Below are 22561 nucleotides of genomic sequence, written 5' to 3'. Positions count from 1 at the left end.
AATGGTTTATTGCACTGCAAGTAGTGCAGATATGGCACCTAAACCAACTTTCCTCCATGAACTTTCAACCTACTTCGAAGACTATACAGTGAATTTGAAGCTAAATTAAAGTTTTGTTATGCCAAAAGAGGAAGCTTCGATCGACCATCATTTAATTTCTTACGTTCAATAATTACTTTACTCGTTCAGAGTAGTCATGATTAAGCTATATGCATGAACCATATCAACTAATATCTGAACCAATAGAATATGCAAATGATACATTGTGAAAAAAAAAAGCCAAGAAGATTTCATGGCTTCTCAAATCCTTTAAAAGAAACTCCTAAGAGTGTTACCTAAGGAATCAAATCCTGTTATCAGTATTAAATACAAGGATTTCCTCGCTTCTCATATTTAGAGGTACTTTAATCTCTTTTGAGTTCCCAATGATTTCATTGGATCTGCTCCTTAACCATGATATGCGAGTAGGTGTAGGTAGGATTTTCTTGCTTCTCCTTCCATCGTAATATAAGAGTAGGTGCAGATGTAAAATGTTGAATCTGTTCCTTTCCTCATAGTATAGGAGGAGTAAGTGTAGGCGTAGAATATTAAAATTTAACCCAAAACAAAGAATATGGAAAAGATACATCATGAACCTTCTACTTTGAAATTCCGGCGTTAAAGTAACATTTTTTCCTTATAAACTTTCTTAATTACCAAATTTGGTGCTGCTGGAGCTAGCATCAGGATTCATGAATGCTGTTGATCCAAAAGGTGCTTTTATTCCCACCATTTGTGGTATCCATTGGAGCTTTATGCATGTCCTTGATGCAGAAAGGCATCGTACATTTTTTCTAGTTCTGATTTGCCTCAATAGAGATACCATCCCACTTCACAACATCATAATTAAACGACAATTGATTGAGAAGTTACCATAATGGTGTATAACTTGTAGTTTTTTAATTTGACCTGCATGTGTCTAATTTAATATGATCTAATTAATACACTCGATCCATAGTTATGGTGTGAAAATTGAGAGTTCCACATTTGACTAAATTTGTGGGTTTTGTGTTATGTTTCTCAACAACTCAAACCAGTATTAATTCAACTCGTACACCCATCGGATAATGAACTATTATCAACTACTCAATCTACAAAGACATATACAACTATTACTAGTGGTAGCTCAACACTTTCTTTTCTTCTACAAACCTCTGCACTTTCAGGTCAGAGTTCTTTTCTTTTCTTTTCTTTTTTTTGGTCAAAAAATCTTTCTTGCATTGATGCTTAGATAATCTTGACAGTAAAGAAGCTTAATATTTTAATTGCAGTGGATTAAATGTTATATAGCTTACTACCTAGAGTGCATGCATAGGGTCATTACTCACATCATCATGACAATTAGAAGAAAATTTGAGTCAAAAAAAATTTTGTATAATCCCCTGAAGCCTGAACATAGGGTTGGCATTATTAAAGAAAAAACTAGTGTCATGACCAACCAGACAAAGACTATTAATATCTAAATTTTCATAGCTTTATTCAATCAAATTGAGCTGAGCATCAACCAGGCTCAATTATAACAGACCAAGCTTTCCAAAACTGGAAAATGATTCTTTGGCCATTCTTTTTTTTTTTTTTTTTTGGCTTTCTGAAGCTAACTGTCTGTCCCAAAAAGAAAAAAAAAAAAGAAAAACATTGTAGCATTGGGCAGATATAAACGTATAGTACAAACCTGATTTCTATCTTCTTACTTTTCTCACTTCCTCTTCCTAACCATGCTTCATTTTCACTTGCAAACCATGTTCTTAGAAGTGGGTTAATTATCAGTCATGTCCAACAGAAGTAAGTAGTAAAGTTTCATATCATTGCACTTACTTTAGTACAACTAAATTCCTCCACTTTCGAATCTATGTTATACTAGATTTTGGCAACAATTGTATAGGATACGTTGAAAGAGTAGATAAAATTTATGATCGAGCAATGAGATGTCCAAAACTTGCAATCAAATCAGCATCATCACCATAAGGTTTCACCAAATGGTTTACTCTTTTGCAAGTGAGTGCATGTGGAGTTTAGTACTGCTAACACCGACAAGCCCTAGTAATCACATTATTGTTTGGAAGACAAGTTTTTTACCAAGTTTATCTGCTACAAGTTTTTAAAAAACTTTAGCTACAGTAACCTCAAAAAACTTTTCAAAGTTTTTAAACTATACACTTCAAAATATTTAAAAAAAACACACTTCAAAATTTTTTAAAAAAAAACTTCTACAGTAAAGTTTTAGACAAACATCCAAAAAACTCACTTGCCAAACGGGCTAACCTCCAAAAGGGAGGCCAAAAAAAAAAAAGAAAGAAGTTTCAATTTCTTTTCCACAAGCCATGGCATTGATATGATTATCATCTAAACAATGTGGAGAAGATTTGTGGAGAAGATTTGCATTCTTAGAATTTGGAGTATAAGTTTTGATTTCAGTGATACAAATCTTTAATGCATCAAAGAGAGTGCAACTTTGAAGTGTATGATAATCGATTTAATCCTTCACAGCAGGAGCAAATAAGACAACCTCTAGATATATAAAACTTATCAGAGTGACTAAAAATGACTAGGACCACCTTTTCAAAGGGCACAGAATATAGGCAAAGGATTTGCTTTATAAAAGACAAGACAAGACAAAAGCAGAATCGACATCAATCCTCTTGCCTTGGATTTCAGTAACATTTCCTATAGCTTAGGCAATATGAAGTTTTGGGCAAAGTTAAAATACAATATCTTCAATGTCTAGAAGTGAAAGGAGATGATGCATTGTAATTATGCAATATTGTATAGCAGAAAGTTTTACACTAGGAGATATTGAAGTGTAACTTATAGCAGATGTTAACTTACAAAGTCTGCCAGATTGAGTTAGAAGTTAGACAGTTTCGTAAAAAAATCGAGTGTAAATATCATAAAGAAAACTCTGACAAGATTTCTAACAAACTAATAGATGAATATGTCAAATTACTAGTACAATAATATGGTATGGTTGTATCAAAGCAATGATATGGTATCCCAACGCTATGGTGTTCATGCAGATTATGTACATCAATAGATACAACTTTATACCTAATATATAGGTGGCAGGAAAACAGATCTTATGGAAAAAGACATATTCTTATGATTAAAGTCAAGTTAATCAATTGAAAAGAGCCAAAATCACGTTCAGTTGTAATCAAGAAGCATGACAGAATATTGTGAAAGGAACTTAGATACTTTTATTTTGTTTCGTGGCATTCAATAGGTGATTTGTCAATTCTTCTTGTGCTAAAAGCTGTACCTTTGGCCTCACAAATGGAGATCTTTCATATTCAAGAAGGCAAGCAACAGAGAAAATGAACAAAAGTCCAAATGGAGGATGAAAACGATACAAAGGCAAGTAAAAGAGTAAAGTTGAAAAGTTGGTTCCAAATGCTTCTTCACCTTCTCACCTTCATGAAGAAGCAAAAGAAGGGGGGAGGTAAAGTGGATGATAACAAATATCTGCAGGCCCTCGTGTTGGTCCCTCTCTGAAATTGCAGGTTAAGATGGTGAAAGCGACCAAAATTTAATTCATAAATCGCAGAGACAAAAAAAAAAAATGTAAGGTTTCAATATTAACCTGTAGCTTCAATATATAATTGGCATTCCTCAAAATAGCCTTCCACCTTTTAGCTCCTATGCCTTTGCTTTTTGTGGTTGGGCGGTGTACGGGGCGGGAGGTGGGAACTAGTTATTATTGTAGAGTTCTGAAACCTAATCTGAGGCAGCATTGGCCCCCTATTCACGAAACAGAATTTAGGGAGGTGATTGTTCTTTTCAAACATTTCGGCTGTGGCAAAAAAACTTCTAGGTGAAACCCAATGACCATTAATGAGAGTTGGGAGGTACGTAAAAGCTTTTTCCAAAAGCTTCTACCAGTCTGAACAAGATTTGTTACCAAGAAACCAACCACATGATGGAATGGGAATTCTCAAATTGAAAAGAAAACCAGCAAGATATAAATTACACATCAGAGATGGGGAAAAGGAGATTCTGATAGGAGGAAGGAAGCAAGGATCGACCATATCAAGTTCAAGTTAGACTTGAAAATGTCTACCATGCCAATTAATTAGCGTTGCTAAACTGAAAGCCACAAGTTCAGGTTTCTAACATTATCTCATTTTCTAACATTGATCAAAAAGGAAGAGAGAGAGAGAGAGAGAGAGAGAGAGGGAACAACCAAAACTAAGAAGCTATCTCCCATGCAAATGCCCACAAATACAAAAATTACAGGATTAATTATGTATCCTATAAGAGAACAAAAACTACAGCAAGCGTCACTATGGACTTTCTTCTTAGCAGGCATATCTACTATACATACATTACTAAGGCAGAAGAAATCAATCAAAAGAGATTTGGTACATGTGCTAGATTTCCTTCAAACACAGCTTTAAATGGAAAAGCTGGTGAGCAGAGATCCAATCACCACTTGGAGGTTGTTATGACTAAAAGCTGTAGCTACCTAACGCACATATTCTTTACAGGCAAGAAGAATGCCTGTTGGGGATCAGGCAAGATGCTGAGGGCATAATCATGTGTCAAGCAAGAAGCTGAGCAGGGCCTTTTGAGTGAGCAAAGGCAGATAACTTCTCTAACCAGCAAAACTAAAGTCAGCATTAGAAATAATTAGCATCATGAAGGCAGCTTCAAGAACCCTCTTCTTTTGCTGGCGAAGCTGGAGCAGGACTTTCTAACACAGCAGCATCAAGGTTCATTTGATCCGTCGCTGGCAGTAAAGGTTCAGCTATATCTGTTGATTGTGAGTCCACGTCCATAACATCTCTAACTTGGGATAAAGAATCAGTTTGTTCTGCTGTTTGCAAGGCAGAATCATTCTGAACAGAAACTGGGAAAGAAGAGGTAGTTGGAGTAGCTACAGGTTGAGCACAGTCATTTTGCTCAGTTATAGGCATGTCAGAGTTCACTTTATCTGTTGCTGGCTGGGACGTTGATGGTGCAGCGTTTTTCTCTTCCAAGTTTGTTTCACTTATCTCATACTCAGATAAAAGATCCATGAACTCATTGAGCAACCGCTGAACCTTTCTATTGGATGCCATGGCAGGAAGAATATCTTCTCTAAGGAGCTTGTGCTTTTTCATTCCCTGTAACAATCCAGGTAACTTTCAGATCAAAGCCTTAAAAGACAAATTCTTAGGAATATGATGAGAAAAATTACAATGCGGAGAAACAAAGATAGTGTTACTGTCAATAAAATTTGTCAAATTCACCTTTTACATTAATTTGTGTACACAAGGATAATAATATACTATCCATGAGTAAATGTATATTATAGCAAACCATAATTTCTGTGATGAATTTTACAAAAGCAAATTAACTTAAATATCCCTATTGATACAGGCAGAAACATCATGTCAAAGGGCATTACCTTTAATTTGAACATCTTACGCTCAATGTGAATGCAGTAAAATAATGTTTATTCAGTATGAATATCAATCTCGAAACAAGGGAAAATGTTCAGACCATGTTATATTCTTGAAATAATAGTGAACTGATACACCATTGACTTGAACAACACTAATGTCAAGAAAGTCAACATAACATGTATTCTGCAAGAAGTAAATGTTGCAGTACAACCTCCTTGTGGACAAAGGAAGTAGGAATACCATTCAAATGCTGACATGCATAGGAACGTTGAAATACCCATGCATATGTCCACATAGACACGCATACCACTCTCCTGCAATGCCCATGCTTGTTGTTGGGTAAGCAACACATACAGGTATTAGAAGATACATTTAAAGAGAAGCTTACAAGTATACAAGGGTCCCACAAAGGTTTCACGTCAGGGGATTTAGCTTCGTCCATTCCGATCGGTGGTCCAAGAAAGCTCTCACAAACCTCACGTAAACGGGATTCATCAGCTTCTCTGCATTTTAAACAACATAATGAGCGGATTCTCCCCCGAAAACATTGGAATAACCAACCCAAATAAAATCAATAACATAACAAAATTGAAGTTTAAACAAAAGAACTCGATCATAAAAAAGGATAAGAGAGATTTCAGTTTCCACCACCAAGGCAGCATCAAGCTTAGTAGCATATCTCATAGAGAAGCAACTTTACTGGGATTGAACATCCTCTTAAGCCATGCAGGAGACTCCCCTAAAGAGAATAGCTCAATCATTTAAATGCTACATTTCACTTCAATTTAAGTTGACCTGTGGATCAGTCTCTTCACAAAAACTACTGCCAACCCTATGTAACCAGTAACGCCTGAGCAGCAAAGAGGTTGTAGCTAAAAGAACTAGATAACATACCATGAGCAGAACTTATCTTACATCCAACTACCATAGTCAGATGCAACTGCATGAGAATAACTTTATCTAATTGACTAATCTTTGAAAATAATTTTTTCTCATGTCCAACTACCATATTCTACCTGATTTAAAATGCAAGATAAATCACTATCAAATTCATTTGACAAGGCACATAATCAGCTCAGTGCTGCAGTGAGAGGATCACCTAGCTTTACATAACAAGAAGTTGACTAATCTTTGACCCATAAAATATACAAGCAATTGACGACAACAGACCTTGCTAGGAACCGGATGTAGGACAAAAGACATTGGCGATACTCATTTGAGGACTTCAATGATAGTGCTGAAGCCAGTTGAGTTTCCAGATGAGCACGTGTCTGCACTCCGTCATCGGTCACTCTGTACCAGCATAGCAACAGCAAAAGTTAAACCAGATATGGAAATTTTGAAGAAAAAGCCATGGATCAGTTTACCTTGCATGACTGTGTCAGGCGCATCAGAGGCAACTGCTATAGATATAGTGGTATTTGAGTCATTCATTTTGTCTAGCTAGATATCAGAAGCTAGGTATAAATTAGTACTAAATGTAAAAAATCAGCAGACAATAAACCTTTTGTCCATGATTGGGAGCAGAAATGACACAACATACATGATTATTATGACAAATGGCCATTGACATAACTGGCCATGCCATGACAATCAATTTGAAGATAAGTAGAATTACACATACATCTAAGGCTCCTTTTGCAAAATTCGTAATCAAAGAAATGCATAATACCTGCTCCATCCTGGCTTTCTAGCCAGAAACTTCCTAACATCAACCTGCAAGGCAGCCAGCTCGCCACCATGAACAGAACCTAAATTCCAGGAGCTTGCAAAGTTTGATGCAGGAAAACAATCATCAGCAACTCTCAACCAACACATTAGACTAGTATCAAAAAGATAAGCATGGCGAGTAGCCAGAACAACGAGGGGAAAACCAGATTTTGACAATTTAGCAGATATCACTTTTATTGTTCCTGGAACCAAATTGAAAGGGAAAACTGCATTAGTCATACATACATATGTATCAAGATTAGACACCAAAGTAGTAGTATAATAGTATGAAACATTATTAAATACATCATCAAAATTTCAATAGGCAATCTAGTATGCAATAATTTGCCTCTCACCTGCATCTCTATTATTGGACTTCGGATCTGAAGCAATTAGTGAGGCCAAAGAATCGTTAAGGAGACATTTCCTATTGAACAGATCCCAAACATACAAGGATCCCTTCCTTGTGACGAGCAACAATTTCCAAGCCTCATCACAATCAATAAATATTGCAGCAGACCCCATCATCATTGTTGGCATGGCCCGTCTCCCACACTTTGTGTATATCTTCTCATGGGTGCAACGTTAAAGAATAAGAATTAAAAAGTTTAGGGCTTTCCCAAAAAGGAAAAAATATAAAAACATAAAGGAACCAGAAAAAAACCTTATATGCTTATGCCTGAGATAGCTTAAATTAAACGCAGGCTTTTATATGGTAAGCTTATTCCAAATTCTTGTAGTTGCGACCATTGACTTGTCCGAGACAAATATTGCTAAATATCAAAAAACACTGGCACAAAACATCACAACTAACAGGCATGGCTAGCCTCACCACGGAGTGAACTTTTTATCATTTAGAAGTGAAAATAAGGGGAACATGCAGCTAATCGGTTAAAAACCACAGAAAGAGTGGCCAAAATATTCCTTCAAGAACAAATCTGGAAGAAAGCAACTACTTTACATGAACACAACCAAAACTAAAACCAAAGAGCAGAGCAAAATAGCAAGAGAAAGAAAATAGTTTGCATAGAACCCTAAATATCAAATAACATTTTGCATTCTCAAAGACATTTTAGTTCATCAAAACTGAGACAAAAAACAAAAAATCGGATAAAGTTTTTAACTCACCTGCAGAGATCCATCTTCACAACCCACAGCCCAAAAATTGGCATTTCCAGCTAAAACAGTCACTTTTCCAGAAATCCTATCAGACCAGAGAGTTTGAGCTCCCCTTGTGCAAACAATTTCTGTGTCTTTCATAACTGTTGTAGTTCCTGTTCCTAGGATATCATTTATAGCATGTTCCCTTGGATGGGCCTCCAAGCAAACTGGTAGTGTATCTTCCCCTGCTTTCTTATCGAACACCCTGATTGATAGATTGTTTCCGGAAGTCGCTGAATCTTGATGCTTGACAAGTCCCGTCTGCTCGATACTAATGCTTCCATCTTTACCTGCAGACACTGGAAACTTTTCAATGACCAGGCTTTCACTAATAGCAGCTCTAGCATTGACACCGGATCGCTCCTTGATATCAGAGCTCCCACCCACTGTTTTCCTCACAGATGCTTCTCTGATGCCGGAATCTGCATGTAATATACCGTTTTCATCCTTCCTTGGACCTGATGATGTAGCGAGCTCAAGGGGTTGGGAGTGAGTGCTACCAGATATAGTCTCCTGCTGAACAGGAACTCCAACTGCTTCAGGAATTATCCTCTTTCGACCATCAGGGCGCCTGTACTCTCTTTGCTTTACAGGACTTGATATCCGGGAGGCAGACTTGTTTAATCCATCACCTGTAGCTCCCTCAATTTTCTGCCCATCTTCGTTTTGAGATTTAACAACTTTTGTTGCAATCCCTAAATCAGTAGAAGGTTTCATGGAAGTCTGCTTCTGTGACCCATCCAAGGTCACCTTTTTGCTTGAGTTTTGCTTTGCAGCAGCTGCTTCGAGCTGTAGCTGAGCAGGACTTTCTGCTAAGTTTGCCTGTCGACCTTGGACATCACCATAACGGTTCCTCTTTAACTCATCCAGTTCAGCATCACTAAGCCTGTGCCCAAGTTCATTCGGGTCAAAGTGAAAAGTAGCCACTGTTCCATCCAATGAACAAGCAAACAGAGAATATCCATCAGGACTCCTGCATCCAGAAGGAAAGTTAAAACCTGGAAAGCAACCAGTTGGCAGAACTAAGGAGGACAAAAAATTCAAGCAGTTGGAATCAACAAAACCAATGGTATTTATAGGACAAAGACTCATTGCCCGAAGAAACTTAACATACCATGACAAATCTACAACACTTTGAGAAAAGAAATGCTTTGCCACAAAGAGAGGACGAGGACTTGCTGTTGTCCACACAGTTATGGTGCGGTCTTGACTTCCTATTGCAATAACGTTGTAAGGCTGAGAATCTTTTCCTCCAGTCTTGGCAGAACCATTTGTCCAACCGAGAGATCCAGATTTCAAATCCTGACCATTTGATGAGTTCCTTTTGAACATTGAATGATTAAATTTTACCACAATGACTGGAGCATTGTGACCTAAGAAGTCAAAAGTAGCAGACCATTCCCCTCTCTCTAAAACGGGTGCAGAATGTCTTGGCTTTTGGAAACCGTGAGTGGTGGTAATAAAGTGGCCACACGGTGACCACCCAAGCCTCCTAAAAAAAGTGGATCCAAGCTGAAAGGAACAAGAAAGGAAAAGAATGCCATTTAAATATGCACAATCAAATACACACACACACAGAGTATAAATCAGTCATAGATCATTTAAACATACAGATTTGGCCCAATGACCATCAGTTCTATGAGCAAGGCTCCAGTCGCTTGTTCGCCATATAATGACCGTTTTATCATCAGATTGACTTGCTATAAAGGAACCAATGGGATCCCAAGCAACTCCTTTAACCAGACTAGAGTGACCCCTAAGAACAGCAGTACAGATGCCATTACTCATATCCCAAATATGAATAGTGTTATCCAGACTCCCACTAGCCAACGTCGAGTCATCTGGAGACCAATTAAGATCTACCTACTTCAAGCAGGGAACAAAAGCAAGTCATTGGTTAGAGAGTACGGGGGAACAATGGCAAGTACAGATGTCATGTTCAAAATCAGACATGATTGAAAATATTCATTAAGCTGAGGCATCTTATTAACCTCCAAAAATGTACTATTCTTTCGCTCATTCAACCAAAGCAGTTAAGGTAAGTCAATATGTCAGAACTGGTGCCTAGAATACATAAAAGTTGTCAATGCAAAAAAATAACTCTAATAAATCTATCTCCCTCTTACCACATCTGCTGTGTGTCCCCTCAAAGTGATGGCAACTTTCCAGTTCTCGATGTCTGGTGGTTCTCCACTACCAAATTCAGTAGTTCCTGAACCAGGTTTCCGCTCATGAATTAGTATCACCTGGTCATCAGAACCTGATGCAACATATCGACCATGCTTTGCCCACCTGACACAGTTAACTGACCCAAAATGATCACGAATAGTTGCAAGCAATTTTGGTATTGATGCATCAGTATCCAAGTCCCTTCCAACCGATTTCATGTTCCAAATACGAACCTGCAAGCATATTCCGGACTATTAGCTCCACAAAAGTAGATGAAGGAGTACAACAGCAATGGAATAACATAAATGTGTTAACACCTGGGCACACAGATGATGCCTCTTATTCCTATTTTATATTTTATTATCTTATATATATATATAATATACAATCTACTGAACCTATTTTAAATTTAGACATATTACGGTTCACGTAATTGCAAAGTGAACCTAAAGGAGAGATCCAAATTGGAAGAATATCATCTTACAACCTACAAAAGGGAAAAGAGGAGCATCTACCATGACACAGAAACAAGAAAGCAAACCACTTTCTCTGTAATGTTTGTTGTATCAGGAAATATATATTTTGGTAAACAGTGAAGCCAATTTGACAGCAAAACAATACAGTTATATATCAAAATTGAAGCCACTTGTATCACTTCTAAAACTTTTTGAAAAAAGAAGTTTTAATCAGCCAAGGAAGAAGCTACCAAATGCAGCATTATACTAGCTACATGACGCTAAAGACAACTGCTTTTAAGCATATGCAACTTCAAATCCCAAAGAACAGAGGAATCCTATCTCCAGAAGTGCAAGATAACAGAAATTCAACAAGGCTCTTACTCGCTATATACAAGAAGATAATTTCAACTGTGAGAAGAATTTTAGAGCGTGTTCCCTGTAAGTCACATTCTTCAAAGTTTTCAACTTTTCCTTTAGTTTCAAAAATACAAGGCTGTCAAAACAGAGCTTAAACTAAGAGAATGTAAAACAAGTTCATAAATATATTGGAAGGACCAGAAAAGGAAAGGAAAAGAAAACCTTGTGATCACCACCCCCAGTGGCGAACCTAAGCCCACCAGGCTGAACATCAATGGAGAAAATCTGCATTCCCTCATGTTTAACCCAATTGGGTTTTTCTGCAATCATCTTCTTTAGTTCTCCTTGCTTCTAAAACCCCACGAGCTGACACGCAAATCAGGTCTTTTTTCTTTGTTTTGCTGTAAAGCCTCAAAACCAATGCTCAGAAGTGTCAAAGTTCATGCCTTTCTTCCAAACTTACCTGCGGAAAAATTCACAGAAAATCAAAAGTGGGTAAAAAAAAAAAAAACCCTATTTCGGATTTGGGGGGTAAAAAAGGAAAGAAAATCACGAACCCAGAATTTTACCCAGCAAAAGAAACCCAGAAAGACCCAGAATTAAGGTAAATAGAAAAAGCCCAAATAATTCCCAAAGAGGAACATTCTAAATTTCTAATATGGACTGTTTTAGGAGAACCCTAGCGAATGTGGCGCGGTTTAGAAGGTTAGTGGAGCTGAAGTTTTTTCAGTTGAGAAGGTATAAGATTTCTTTTTTCGGGTTGTGTCAGAAAGAAGCCTTAATTTTGGAGGTTTTTTGATGGATGATTTCCTGATTTTTTAACGGCTAAATGTGATGGATGACTGGTGAGGTCCAGTTTAGATAAAATATTCTGCTTTCCAACACCACTAAATTTTGGTGCTTAAAGGATTGCAAAAGGCAGAAAATACAAAAAACTGGACATAGGAACCCAAGAAAGGAATCTGAAGTGGTTTATTAGGACCAGAATTTGTGTCACTTGGTTTTCGGGTGCTGGGCTGGTGGGATGTGCATCTTTTGCTAGGAATTCTGATATGGTCATTTTGGGACAATGGCTTTTTGTTATGTACGTTGATTAATGTCATGGTGCTTAACTGTGAGGTGGAGGGGTTAACAGGACTGTTTGGGGTTTTAATTGAATAATTGAACTGAAGATATTGGTGATTCAATATTCTTTGACTCAATAATGACTTATATCCCCCCTCATACCTTAGTTAAGAAACACACACACACCGGATATAAACTGAACCCACAACCCAACCCAAAAGGCATATGCTAATAATGACTTATATCAGTATTTTTTTTTTTAATCACATGAAGCTTTAAAGAGGGGAAAAAAGTGAGAGAGTTGGGTAACACTGCTCATTGTTAGTAGCGTACAATGTTGGTTGAGTTGGTACCGTACTTCACCAGAAGGCGAACCAGATAGTGAAGTCCGAAAGGTTCACACTGATAGTTGTTTCTAACGCTGGTCTCTAGTTGCACATATACAGGACTTCATATAAAAGTGAATCTCTTACTTTAAGCCAAAACATGTCTTGAGTTGTTTGCGGTATGTTACGGATTACTCGTCAACACAATACTCACATCAGTAGTAAAATTTGAATACGTAATTTTTTATTAAAAAATTTATCCCTTTTTTTGTAAGAAATATTTGGATGGGTTCGGCTTTTATTACCGCCACGGATCAAAGCATGATTCAGGGATTATAGGTCACTTACAGCGGATTTTGAAAATTGTCCACTAACATAGCCTCATATTGGCAGCAAAATTTGAATACATAATCTTCCGTGAGAAAGTGATCCGTTCTTACCAATTGAATCAACTTGTATTAGTTATTTTTATTAACTGAGCCAAGATATATTCTGCAACACTTTTGCAAATTCAAGTCATGAGGGAATTTATCATTGTGGTCCCGTAACCTTAAAGGAGTCGGAAAGAGCAAGTAACTGTCTTGGTAACACACCACTATTTTCTTAATTATTTTTAGATTTGTTTGCTTTCAACTTAAAGTTGTATGATGTTTTTCAAAAAAGAAAAAAACTTAAAGTTATATGATAAATTTTTTATTACTTATGGTCATTTTCATATGTTGATTGATTCAAATGGATGTGCATGTATGTTTTCCAGGACTCTAAATGTGAATAATAATTGTTATTAATTGTGATTTCTTCTTCCTTTTCTCTTCCACAATTCCCCTCACATAATTCTATAACTCATTGTGTGATATTTTGACCTTTGTCACTAGTGGCACCATTTGTGCATACTGTCCAAAAGGATATACAATCAAAAAATGGCAAAATATAAGAAAGGGATAATTTTAGAAATCTCCCCTGAAGTTTTTGACAATTTCACTTAGCTCCTCTAAGGTTTCAAAAATTACAAACACCTCCCTTATCCATTTAAAATGATAATACTACTAATTTCAATAATTTAATAAAACTCCCTTGTTGCCATGTTTGTACAAAGGATAAATTTTATAATTTTTTTTCTTTTTCCTTCTTATTCATTTCTCTCATATTTCATTAGAAATATGAAAAAACTATTAATGTTTCTCGAACCTCTATTCTGATCAGATGTTAAACTAGTAATATTTTTTTGATAACTTTCAATATCTTCCAATTTTTTGTATTAAAATAAGAATAAATCAATACTTAAAAATAAATGGTCTAAAATCACTGCTAAACTATGGTAGTTCTATCATTGTATTAGTCCACGACTTTCCTTCAAAAAAAAAAAAACTAATTCACAAACTTAAAAGAAAAGATAACTGTTTCTTCTCCATCTTAAAAAGAATTTATATCTCCAATAAAGCACTATGAAAAGTAACCTATTAAATCAAAAAATTTATTGTTACAAGTGTAAAAGGCACACCCAATGTGTGTGCAATTTACAAATAATTAAAATGAATTAATATTATATGAATTTTGATTTTCAAACAAATAAATTTGTATAAATGAATTAAAGAACTTTGACTTATAAATCTATAGTAATTTGGTAGTTACAATACTTAAAGTGGTTATGGGTAATTATGTTGGTAAAATGTGATTAGGTAACTAAGGTAAAAATTTAATTTCTGTAATGATAAAATTGGAAGTTTAAAAAATAACAAAGAAAAGTTTGCACCAACTGCCACCCTTCTACCTTTATATATTGTATAGATAATTGATTATTAAACAATAAATATTGGCATGAAAAACTTGAAATTCGTTTCTATTATAATTGTGCCAAATTACTTTATAATTATTTAGAAGAAAAAATTAAACTTTATAAGCTAAGGGCATTTTAGGGTATTCATTATGATTTTGGCCCTATTTTAAGATTTGGTTATCAAAGTGTCAAATTAAAGAAGGTAAATGGAAATTTTAAAACTTTGAAGGAACTAAATGAAATAGTTAGAAACCTTTAAAGAAATTTCTAAAATTATCCCTACTAGAAAATGCTCCTTTTATAATATCTTAACTTGTCTTCCCTCCTGCTCCTTTCAAACTACACCAAGCTTTGGGAGTCAAACCCAAAGATTCCAAAAGCAAAGTATTGGAGCACAAAGAAAATGGGTTTATTTGGACATCACGTTATTTGTAAAAAAAAAAAAAAACTATTTGCTTGTATGATAAATATTGTTTTTCAATTAATTTTTTTATTTTTTAATTATTTTTTTATCTTTCATACATCACATCATAAAAATATTACAGTCGATATTTCAAATGTTCTTCTATAAAAACACACTCAATCAGTGTAGAATTTTTTTTTTAATTAAAAAGACACACAATATCGATGCTTAAAAGTAACCAAGAAACATAACATTAAATGTTAGACATATCCATCAAATAATTTTGAGTGAACTTTAGATTTTAGCATAATTATTATTGTAGTCTTTAGATATCAAACGTTGAACTATGAGCATATTTTATTGTAGATTATATAAGATCTTGGGATTGAAGCATTCTCCTTGTCTTTTAATCATTTTCACTTTTTCTCATATTTTAAGATTCATAGGGAGTTAAGCAAGCGTATCTGGATATGAGAGTATTTGAAATATTATTTAAAATAATTATTATATTATTTTTTATAATGTGATGTATGTGAAATAAAATGCATTAGAAAGAGAAAAAATTGAATGGAATTATAATTGTAACATAAGCAAAATAATATTTAAAAAAAATATTATTGCTATCCAAACACACTCGAATACCTCTAAAAAAATCTAGTGAATTTCATTTCTAATTAAAATAGGGATTAATTAATTATCAAATAACGTATACGGAAGAATAGAGATTTTGCTAGAAAAAGAAAAACAGAAAACAGAAAATGCAAATACCATTAAAGCGAACTTTTATAAAGCGGATCTTTGGCGCAACTTTTCAAAGTACCAGAATTTTAACTGCTAACGGTAACCTACGACCAGAAAAAACACCATGATTCTACGACCCTCTCTGAGAAGACTAAAGATTCTTGGACATTCTCAAATTTTAGTTCGAACCCATTACTCGGTTCTGTCGCAAGCAATAGCCCTTGATTCTGATGTATCGGCGGAGGGAGCTGGACCTTGGAAATTTTATAATGCGTACGAACCGTTTGGTGAAAGTTCCAAGTGGGACATTTCTCATTACAACCATATGCTTTTCGAGTGCTCTCGCAATAATTCCTACATAGAAGCTTTGGATCTATTCAAGTGCATGCATCGTTTGGGCGTTTTAATTGAAAGGTCGAGTTTTTCTTGTGTCTTGAAGGTCTGTGGATGCCTGAACGACGTTGCAGTTGGAAGACAAGTGCATTGTCAGTGCATCAAAGCTGGGTTGCTCGATGATGTTAGTGTGGGCACTTCTCTTGTTGATATGTATATGAAGACGAAGAGTATTGCTGATGCAGAGTGTATGTTTGGCAAGATGGAGGAGAAGAATGTTGTCTCATGGACGTCATTACTTACAGGTTTTGCAAGTAATAAACTGAATGATAGAGCTATAGAAGTTTTCAGAATGATGCTACTGGACAGAATCAGACCTAACCCTTATACGTTTTCCACCATTCTTGGAGCGCTAGCTGATGATGGCGCGGTTGGGAAGGGAGCTCAGGTTCATGCGATGATTGTTAAGAATGGCTTTGAGTCAACTGTATATGTGGCAAACTCCTTGATTAACATGTACTCAAAATCAGGTATGGCTAGAGAGGCTAGTGCTGTTTTTTGTGGAATGGAGGACAGGAATGCTGTTTCATGGAATGGGATGATTGCTGGTCTTGTGACAAATGGGCATGATCTGGAAGCTCTTGATGTGTTTTACAGAATGAGGCTCTCTGGTCTGAACCTTACTCAAATGACATTTGCTCCAGCCATTAAGTTATGTGCAAGGCTTAGAGAATTGACTTTTGCCAGACAGCTTCATTCACGGGTTATTCGACATGGGTTTGAATTTGATCCTAACATTAGTACAGCTCTTATGGTGTCGTACACCAAGTGTGGTGAGATGGATGATGCCTTAAAGTTGTTCTCTGTTGTGCAGAGAGGTCAGAGTGTGGTCTCTTGGACAGCAATGATCAGCGGGTACTTGCAGAATGGTGGAAAAGAGCAAGCTGTCGAGCTTTTTGGCCAAATGAGAAGGGAAGGTGTGTCACCAAACCATTTCACTTACTCTGCTATCCTTACTGCACATCCTGTTATTTCTCTGTTTCAAATGCATGCAGTAGTCATCAAAACCAACTATGAGAACGTGCCTTCGGTAGGAACAGCATTACTAGATGCTTATGTTAAGATAGGAAATGCTAATGAGGCTGCAAAAGTTTTTGACATGATGGAAGATAAAGATATTGTTGCATGGTCTGCAATGTTGGCTGGTTATGCTCAAGCAGAAGACACTGAGAGCGCGGTAAGAGTTTTTTGCCAGATGGCAAAGGAAGGGGTTAGACCAAATGAATATACATTCTCTAGTGTCATTAATGCATGTAACACACCTACTGCAGCAGTGGAACAAGGGAAACAATTCCATGCCAGTTCCATAAAGTCAGGATATAATAATGCCTTGTGTGTTAGTAGTGCTCTTGTGACAATGTATGCAAAAAGAGGTAATATAGAGAGCGCAAATGAGGTCTTCAAGAGGCAGAAGGAGAGGGATTTGGTTTCGTGGAACTCGATGATCTCAGGATACGCACAACATGGTTATGGAAAGAAGGCTTTAATGGTTTTTGAGGATATGAGAAGAAAAAAATTAGCAATGGATAACATAACATTCATAGGTGTCATTTCTGCCTGTACTCATGCAGGACTGGTGAAAGAAGGTGAAAATTATTTTGACATGATGGTCAAAGATCTTCAGATTCCACCTACAATGGAGACCTACTCCTGCATGGTTGACTTATATAGTCGAGCTGGAATGCTGGAACAAGCTGTGGCTCTCATTAATGGGATGCCCTTTCCTGCTGGTGCAACAGTGTGGCGCACACTCTTGGCTGCTTGCCGAGTTCATCGAAATATAGAGCTAGGGAAACTTGCCGCAGAAAAACTCATTTCACTGCAGCCGCAAGACTCAGCGGCTTATGTACTCCTTTCTAACCTATATGCAGTGGCTGGAAATTGGAAAGCTCGAGCAAAAGTGAGAAAGCTCATGGATTTGAGGAAAATTAGAAAGGAAATTGGTTACAGCTGGATTGAGGTTAAGAACAAGACATACTCATTCGTGGCCGGAGATGTTTCACATCCATTATCAGACCGTATTTATATGAAACTTGAAGAGTTAGGTATTCGCTTAAAGGATGCAGGATACCAACCAGATACTAATTTTGTACTTCATGACGTTGAGGATGAACTTAAAGAAACCATTCTTTCTCAGCATAGTGAAAGGTTGGCAATTGCTTTTGGATTAATTATGACATCACCTGGAATTCAGATTCAGATTGTTAAGAATCTTAGAGTTTGTGGTGATTGCCATACTGTGATTAAGTTGATATCAAAGATTGAAAGCAGAGAAATTATTGTGAGGGACTCAAATAGATTTCACCACTTCAAAGGTGGATTATGCTCTTGTGGGGACTATTGGTAATTTTTACATTTGACTTGAGGTTCATATTCTATTAGAAAAATGTAGACATCTTAAGCATCAGGAATGAATGCTTTCTGCAGTTGCAGAAACTTTGCAGTGCTGTTGATGCATGGGACCACCATGCATGTGAAAAGTGGGTTGTGGCTGGTGCACGTCTATTGGGAAGCCTAAGAAATATACATAACAATCAGTGGTCAAGTTTTACTATAAATTTTCTGGGACACCAGGCAGCTTATAAGGAGAGCAAACAGACTTCAACTATCTGGGCCAAGCTGATGACTTCTTTTGAAGTACTTTTCTGGTGATTTCCCCAGAAGATGTATTAGTGCATTTCTTCATCGAAGGTTGTGTATATTCAAGTTAATAACAGAAGGGATAATGGGGAATGCAGATGCCCAAGCAGGTTGCCATCTGCCTTTAAGAGTTTCTCATATTTGACATCCATGTGCTGTAGACCTTGTTTTGGTAAGTGACTGCTTCCCTGCACACGTTCTTTTACATGTTAGAAATGTGTCATTTGTTAGTGTTTATCTATCTTCATTATTGGATTCTGATTGTTGTTTGTCTTGACAAAGGATAATGAAATTGATCCAGATAATGAGGGCTGCTTCTAAACTATGCGGGATTGAGCTATGCTCATTTCAATGCCAACCAAACCTTCTGATTTTGGAGATTTTGATATGATCACAGTGAAAAAATGGTGGATCAATGTATGCAAAATGCACTGAAATCATTGGTATCCTCTCATTTCTATCGCTTATAACATCTTATTAGTTGTGCTTGTTAAGTATATGAAATTAATCTATCTCCTAGTCATAAAGGGAATGTATGACTCTTTAAAAAATGTTTTGTTAGTAGGAAAAATGTTTAATCATATATGCTGTTTCTTTGATGTAATATTTCACTTGCATGCAGAATATTTGATAGGTGTGAGACCCCTCCACGCTGATTCAGATAGTTAGGTTGCTAAAGAGGTGTCACTAAATATTTGGATGGATATCACTCTTCAATTTCTTCATGCAAGTTTATAGTGCTCATATTGTAAGGAACATGATGAGAACATTTTACATAACTCACTATGCTTGAACTTTTCTTCTGTTTCCTACTATGGGAAGATGTCCTTTAGGATAGATTTTATACCTTCATAAAGCATTCCTGAATCTTAAATTTTGGCTCTCATTTGATTGTTATTTCTGAGTTAAACAGCATACAATCAGGGAAACTAATAATAGCAGCATTCAGCAGCCCCTGAGCTAGCTTCTTAATCAATTCAAAGATCGGAATACCTAATTACTTAGTAGATCAAAATGAAGTTGCCTTAGAATTGAGACATATATTAAGAGGTCCAGTTCTTGTATACATTTACTGCATAGTCTTTTGTAAAGTACTACATTGGATGCAAGAAGCTTGAAACTCCTCAATAGGATATACAAGTTTTGGAACAGATAGTACAATAGAATCTATGTTTTATAGAGATAGCACATTAACTGCAATGGGACTCCTGACTGTGTGTATTGCATTACTCCATGTCAAAGCCCCAAAAACAAAGCTTCCATTACTGGCCTTTGAGGGTGTAAAATTTGCCGTAAATGACATCTTGTCCCCTGCATTTGTGAACTTTAGTACACTAGGGGTGACTGTAACATGTACACCACTTGGTTGTTCTATTTTTGAGATGTATTGTGTTGGTCCTTTACCATAGTGGGTAACAGTTCTCTGCACTGATAAACTACCATTCATGTTGGAGACTCCAATTGAAGGATAGTTAAAATCATAGGAAGGTCTAGAAGGGCTTTTGCATCTAAAAATTTGACTGGTTAAGTTTTTCAACTGTGCTGCTGTTGCACCATAACTGCAGAGGAAATCAATTACATCATTGGAATCCAGGTCGTAGATTAGTCCAGGCTCAATTGCTGCGACTGGATTTACGTGCCCAGATCCATAGTCAAATGGAGTTGCACAAGTGTCATCTGGATGTCTTCTGATGCAATTTCCGGTGTTATCTAGGACTGTAGCTGTTCCAGACAAAGTGATATTTGGATTCAGCAATCATACATCATGATAAGGGTACAATTGAACTGGTTAGGAATGTTTCCAATTGATGTTACCTGTTGTCATCATCGCAGACTTTATTGCTGCTGGGCTCCAGGAAGGGTGGGAAGTCTTTATTATGGCAGCCACTGCAGCCACATGTGCTGCAGCCAGGGAGCTACCGGAGATTACGTCATAGTCAACAGGGTGTAAGCCAGAGAAAAAAAGAGCTACTGGAGACCATGCTGCAAGAATATTCACTCCTGGTGCTGCTATATCTGGCTGCAGTGGGCATGTGAAATCATCTCAATCTTTGTCTTCTTTGTTTTAAACAACGTTATTCTTAACGTAGATTTATTGCAGAAGTGGAACTTTTATAACTTGACCATTTGTAACCGTTCTAATATTGAACCAAGGATTAAAGATGATTCTGAGAAAAAAAATTTTCAGAAGCACAAGAACCTACTTTTATTATATCTGGAGTAATAATGTTTGGACCCTTCGAAGAAAATGCTGCAATCTCTGGTGCTGGTTTAGAGGCTAGAACAGTCTTGGTTTGGTATATGGCAGCCACTGGATTCCTATACTTAGCAAAGAATAATAAAATGCATGAGCTGCTGGGTTGATATTAATCCTTTTGGGAACTTTGAAACATACCTTTCAGTAGCTATATACTTCTGAATTTCTTCCAATTCATCTTGACCTATCAGAGTGGCTTGGGTTCCAAATTGAAAGACGAGATCTTGGGCAAGTGGTTCAACAAGTATCATTCCTACACCTCCAATGTTTCGTGTATAGACACCTAATTGTGTTGCATTCTCTGTAATCTTTTCAACTGTGCAGACTACTATTTTTCCCTTAACCAAGTTCGGATCTAGGCTGTTTATCTGGCAAAAGCTGAGAAAGACAGATATGAGAAAAAAAAGAGAGATTAAGACTTGTTCAGGAGATTTACATGAAATGTTTCAAACATAAAATAAAACTTGATTAAGATCTCCAGCAAGAATTTATGAACAGATTCTCTTCCCGTAAGCATATCATTTTGTTGAACTGTCAGTGAAGACCCGATGTAAGAAGAAATAATAGTTACTTCTATTTGCTATTTGTACAAGCTGGATAATCTCAGAGTGTATTAGCAATAAAATGGGATAGAGCCATGCCTTGCATTTCTAGGGGGAATTCCTGGAGCTGCTGCATCACTTCCAGCTATTAAACCAGAAGCACTCTCCAAGTTTGATGGATTTAGACCAAAACCCTGAAACAAGAAGGCGTTCTGGTAAATTTAACAGAGAAAATTATTTCAATAAAATAAGTTGGCTGCAAGAATTATGCTGCTAAAGAAATCTCCGCTCTGCAACTTTATACTAAAACAAGAATTTTGACAATGTAGATGGTGGAAATAACTATATGGTATTGAAACACTAAACCTTTATTATTTTTGAGTTCCCAAGGCCGATGTTGGACTGAAATTCACGGTCCATGGTGCTGGCAGCAACTGTAAGGATCTATGGAGCAACATTGGTTGCAGTTTGTGGGAAAAAACTATTCCCTACAGATGCAGAAACAAGAATTCCTTTCTGAAATGCATGAAAAGCCCCAATTGACACCGCATCATGGAAATAGCTAGGTTGGGGCGGTTGAGGACCGACAGCAGTAGACAAAACATCAACCCCATCATGAATTGCATCATCCAGGGCAGAGAGCATATCTGCATCAGTGCATATATCAAACCAACAAGCCCTGTAGATGGCTAGTCTAGCACTTGGTACACCTCCTCTTGCTGTGCCTTTTGCTGCCTCGATTAAGCTCACATCTGGGACCAAGGAGCCAGCTACAATGGAAGCAACATGTGTTCCATGTCCGTCGCTATCTCGAGCTGATCGGAAAAATGTCCCGTTGAATGATTCAAGAGGTCCAACCCCTGCTTCAAATCCTTTGAAATAGTATCTAGCTCCTATTATTTTCCTGTAAAAAGAGTTCAATGAAAAGTATTGACATCAGAGAATTCAATACTAATTAGTATATCCACTCTGATATGGCATATTTCTTCTTGCCTGTTGCAATTGGCCAAAGTGAACATTTCTCCAGGTACACATTTCCCCTTGAATTTCTTAGGAACAGGACCCATGCCATGATCACTGAAGCTTTTCGATTCTGGCCAAATTCCTGAGAACGCAGATATACTCAACATCTATTAGTTGTA

The 22561-nt window shown here is 36.7% G+C and overlaps 2 protein-coding genes and 1 pseudogene across 3 annotated transcripts; 1 reads left to right on the top strand and 2 right to left on the bottom strand.

Annotated features, from left to right (window-relative positions):
- Positions 1-4207: 4207 nt before the first annotated feature.
- On the bottom strand, positions 4208-12161 carry LOC113761169 (protein HIRA). 2 transcript variants are annotated; one of them, XM_027304039.1, is made up of 11 exons: positions 11833-12161; positions 11498-11738; positions 10418-10693; positions 9903-10154; positions 9406-9803; positions 8259-9264; positions 7487-7697; positions 7093-7333; positions 6591-6713; positions 5809-5923; positions 4208-5138 (listed from the first exon to the last, which is right to left on the bottom strand). In XM_027304039.1, exons 2-11 carry the CDS (start codon positions 11603-11605, stop codon positions 4683-4685), a joined length of 3186 nt encoding a protein of 1061 aa, XP_027159840.1. In that variant the 5' UTR covers positions 11606-11738; positions 11833-12161; the 3' UTR covers positions 4208-4682. The 2 variants fall into 2 exon arrangements, with proteins under 2 accessions (XP_027159840.1, XP_027159847.1); XM_027304046.1 differs by lacking the exons at positions 11498-11738; positions 11833-12161 and having other exon boundaries at positions 9903-10157; positions 10418-10502.
- Positions 12162-15711: 3550 nt separating this feature from the next.
- LOC113773000 (pentatricopeptide repeat-containing protein At2g27610) lies at positions 15712-20769 on the top strand. The gene is made up of 3 exons (XM_027317520.1): positions 15712-18792; positions 18903-19063; positions 20335-20769. The coding sequence occupies exon 1, from the start codon at positions 15712-15714 to the stop codon at positions 18325-18327; it is 2616 nt and encodes an 871-aa protein (XP_027173321.1). The 3' UTR covers positions 18328-18792; positions 18903-19063; positions 20335-20769.
- LOC113772993 overlaps positions 19795-22561 on the bottom strand; it is a 36740-nt pseudogene continuing 33973 nt past the window's right edge.

This window comes from Coffea eugenioides, chromosome 1, assembly GCF_003713205.1.
Source record: "Coffea eugenioides isolate CCC68of chromosome 1, Ceug_1.0, whole genome shotgun sequence".
NCBI lineage: Eukaryota > Viridiplantae > Streptophyta > Magnoliopsida > Gentianales > Rubiaceae > Coffea > Coffea eugenioides.
The sequence above is the reverse complement of the archived record's forward strand: the minus strand, read 5'-3'. Positions and strand labels throughout refer to the sequence as shown.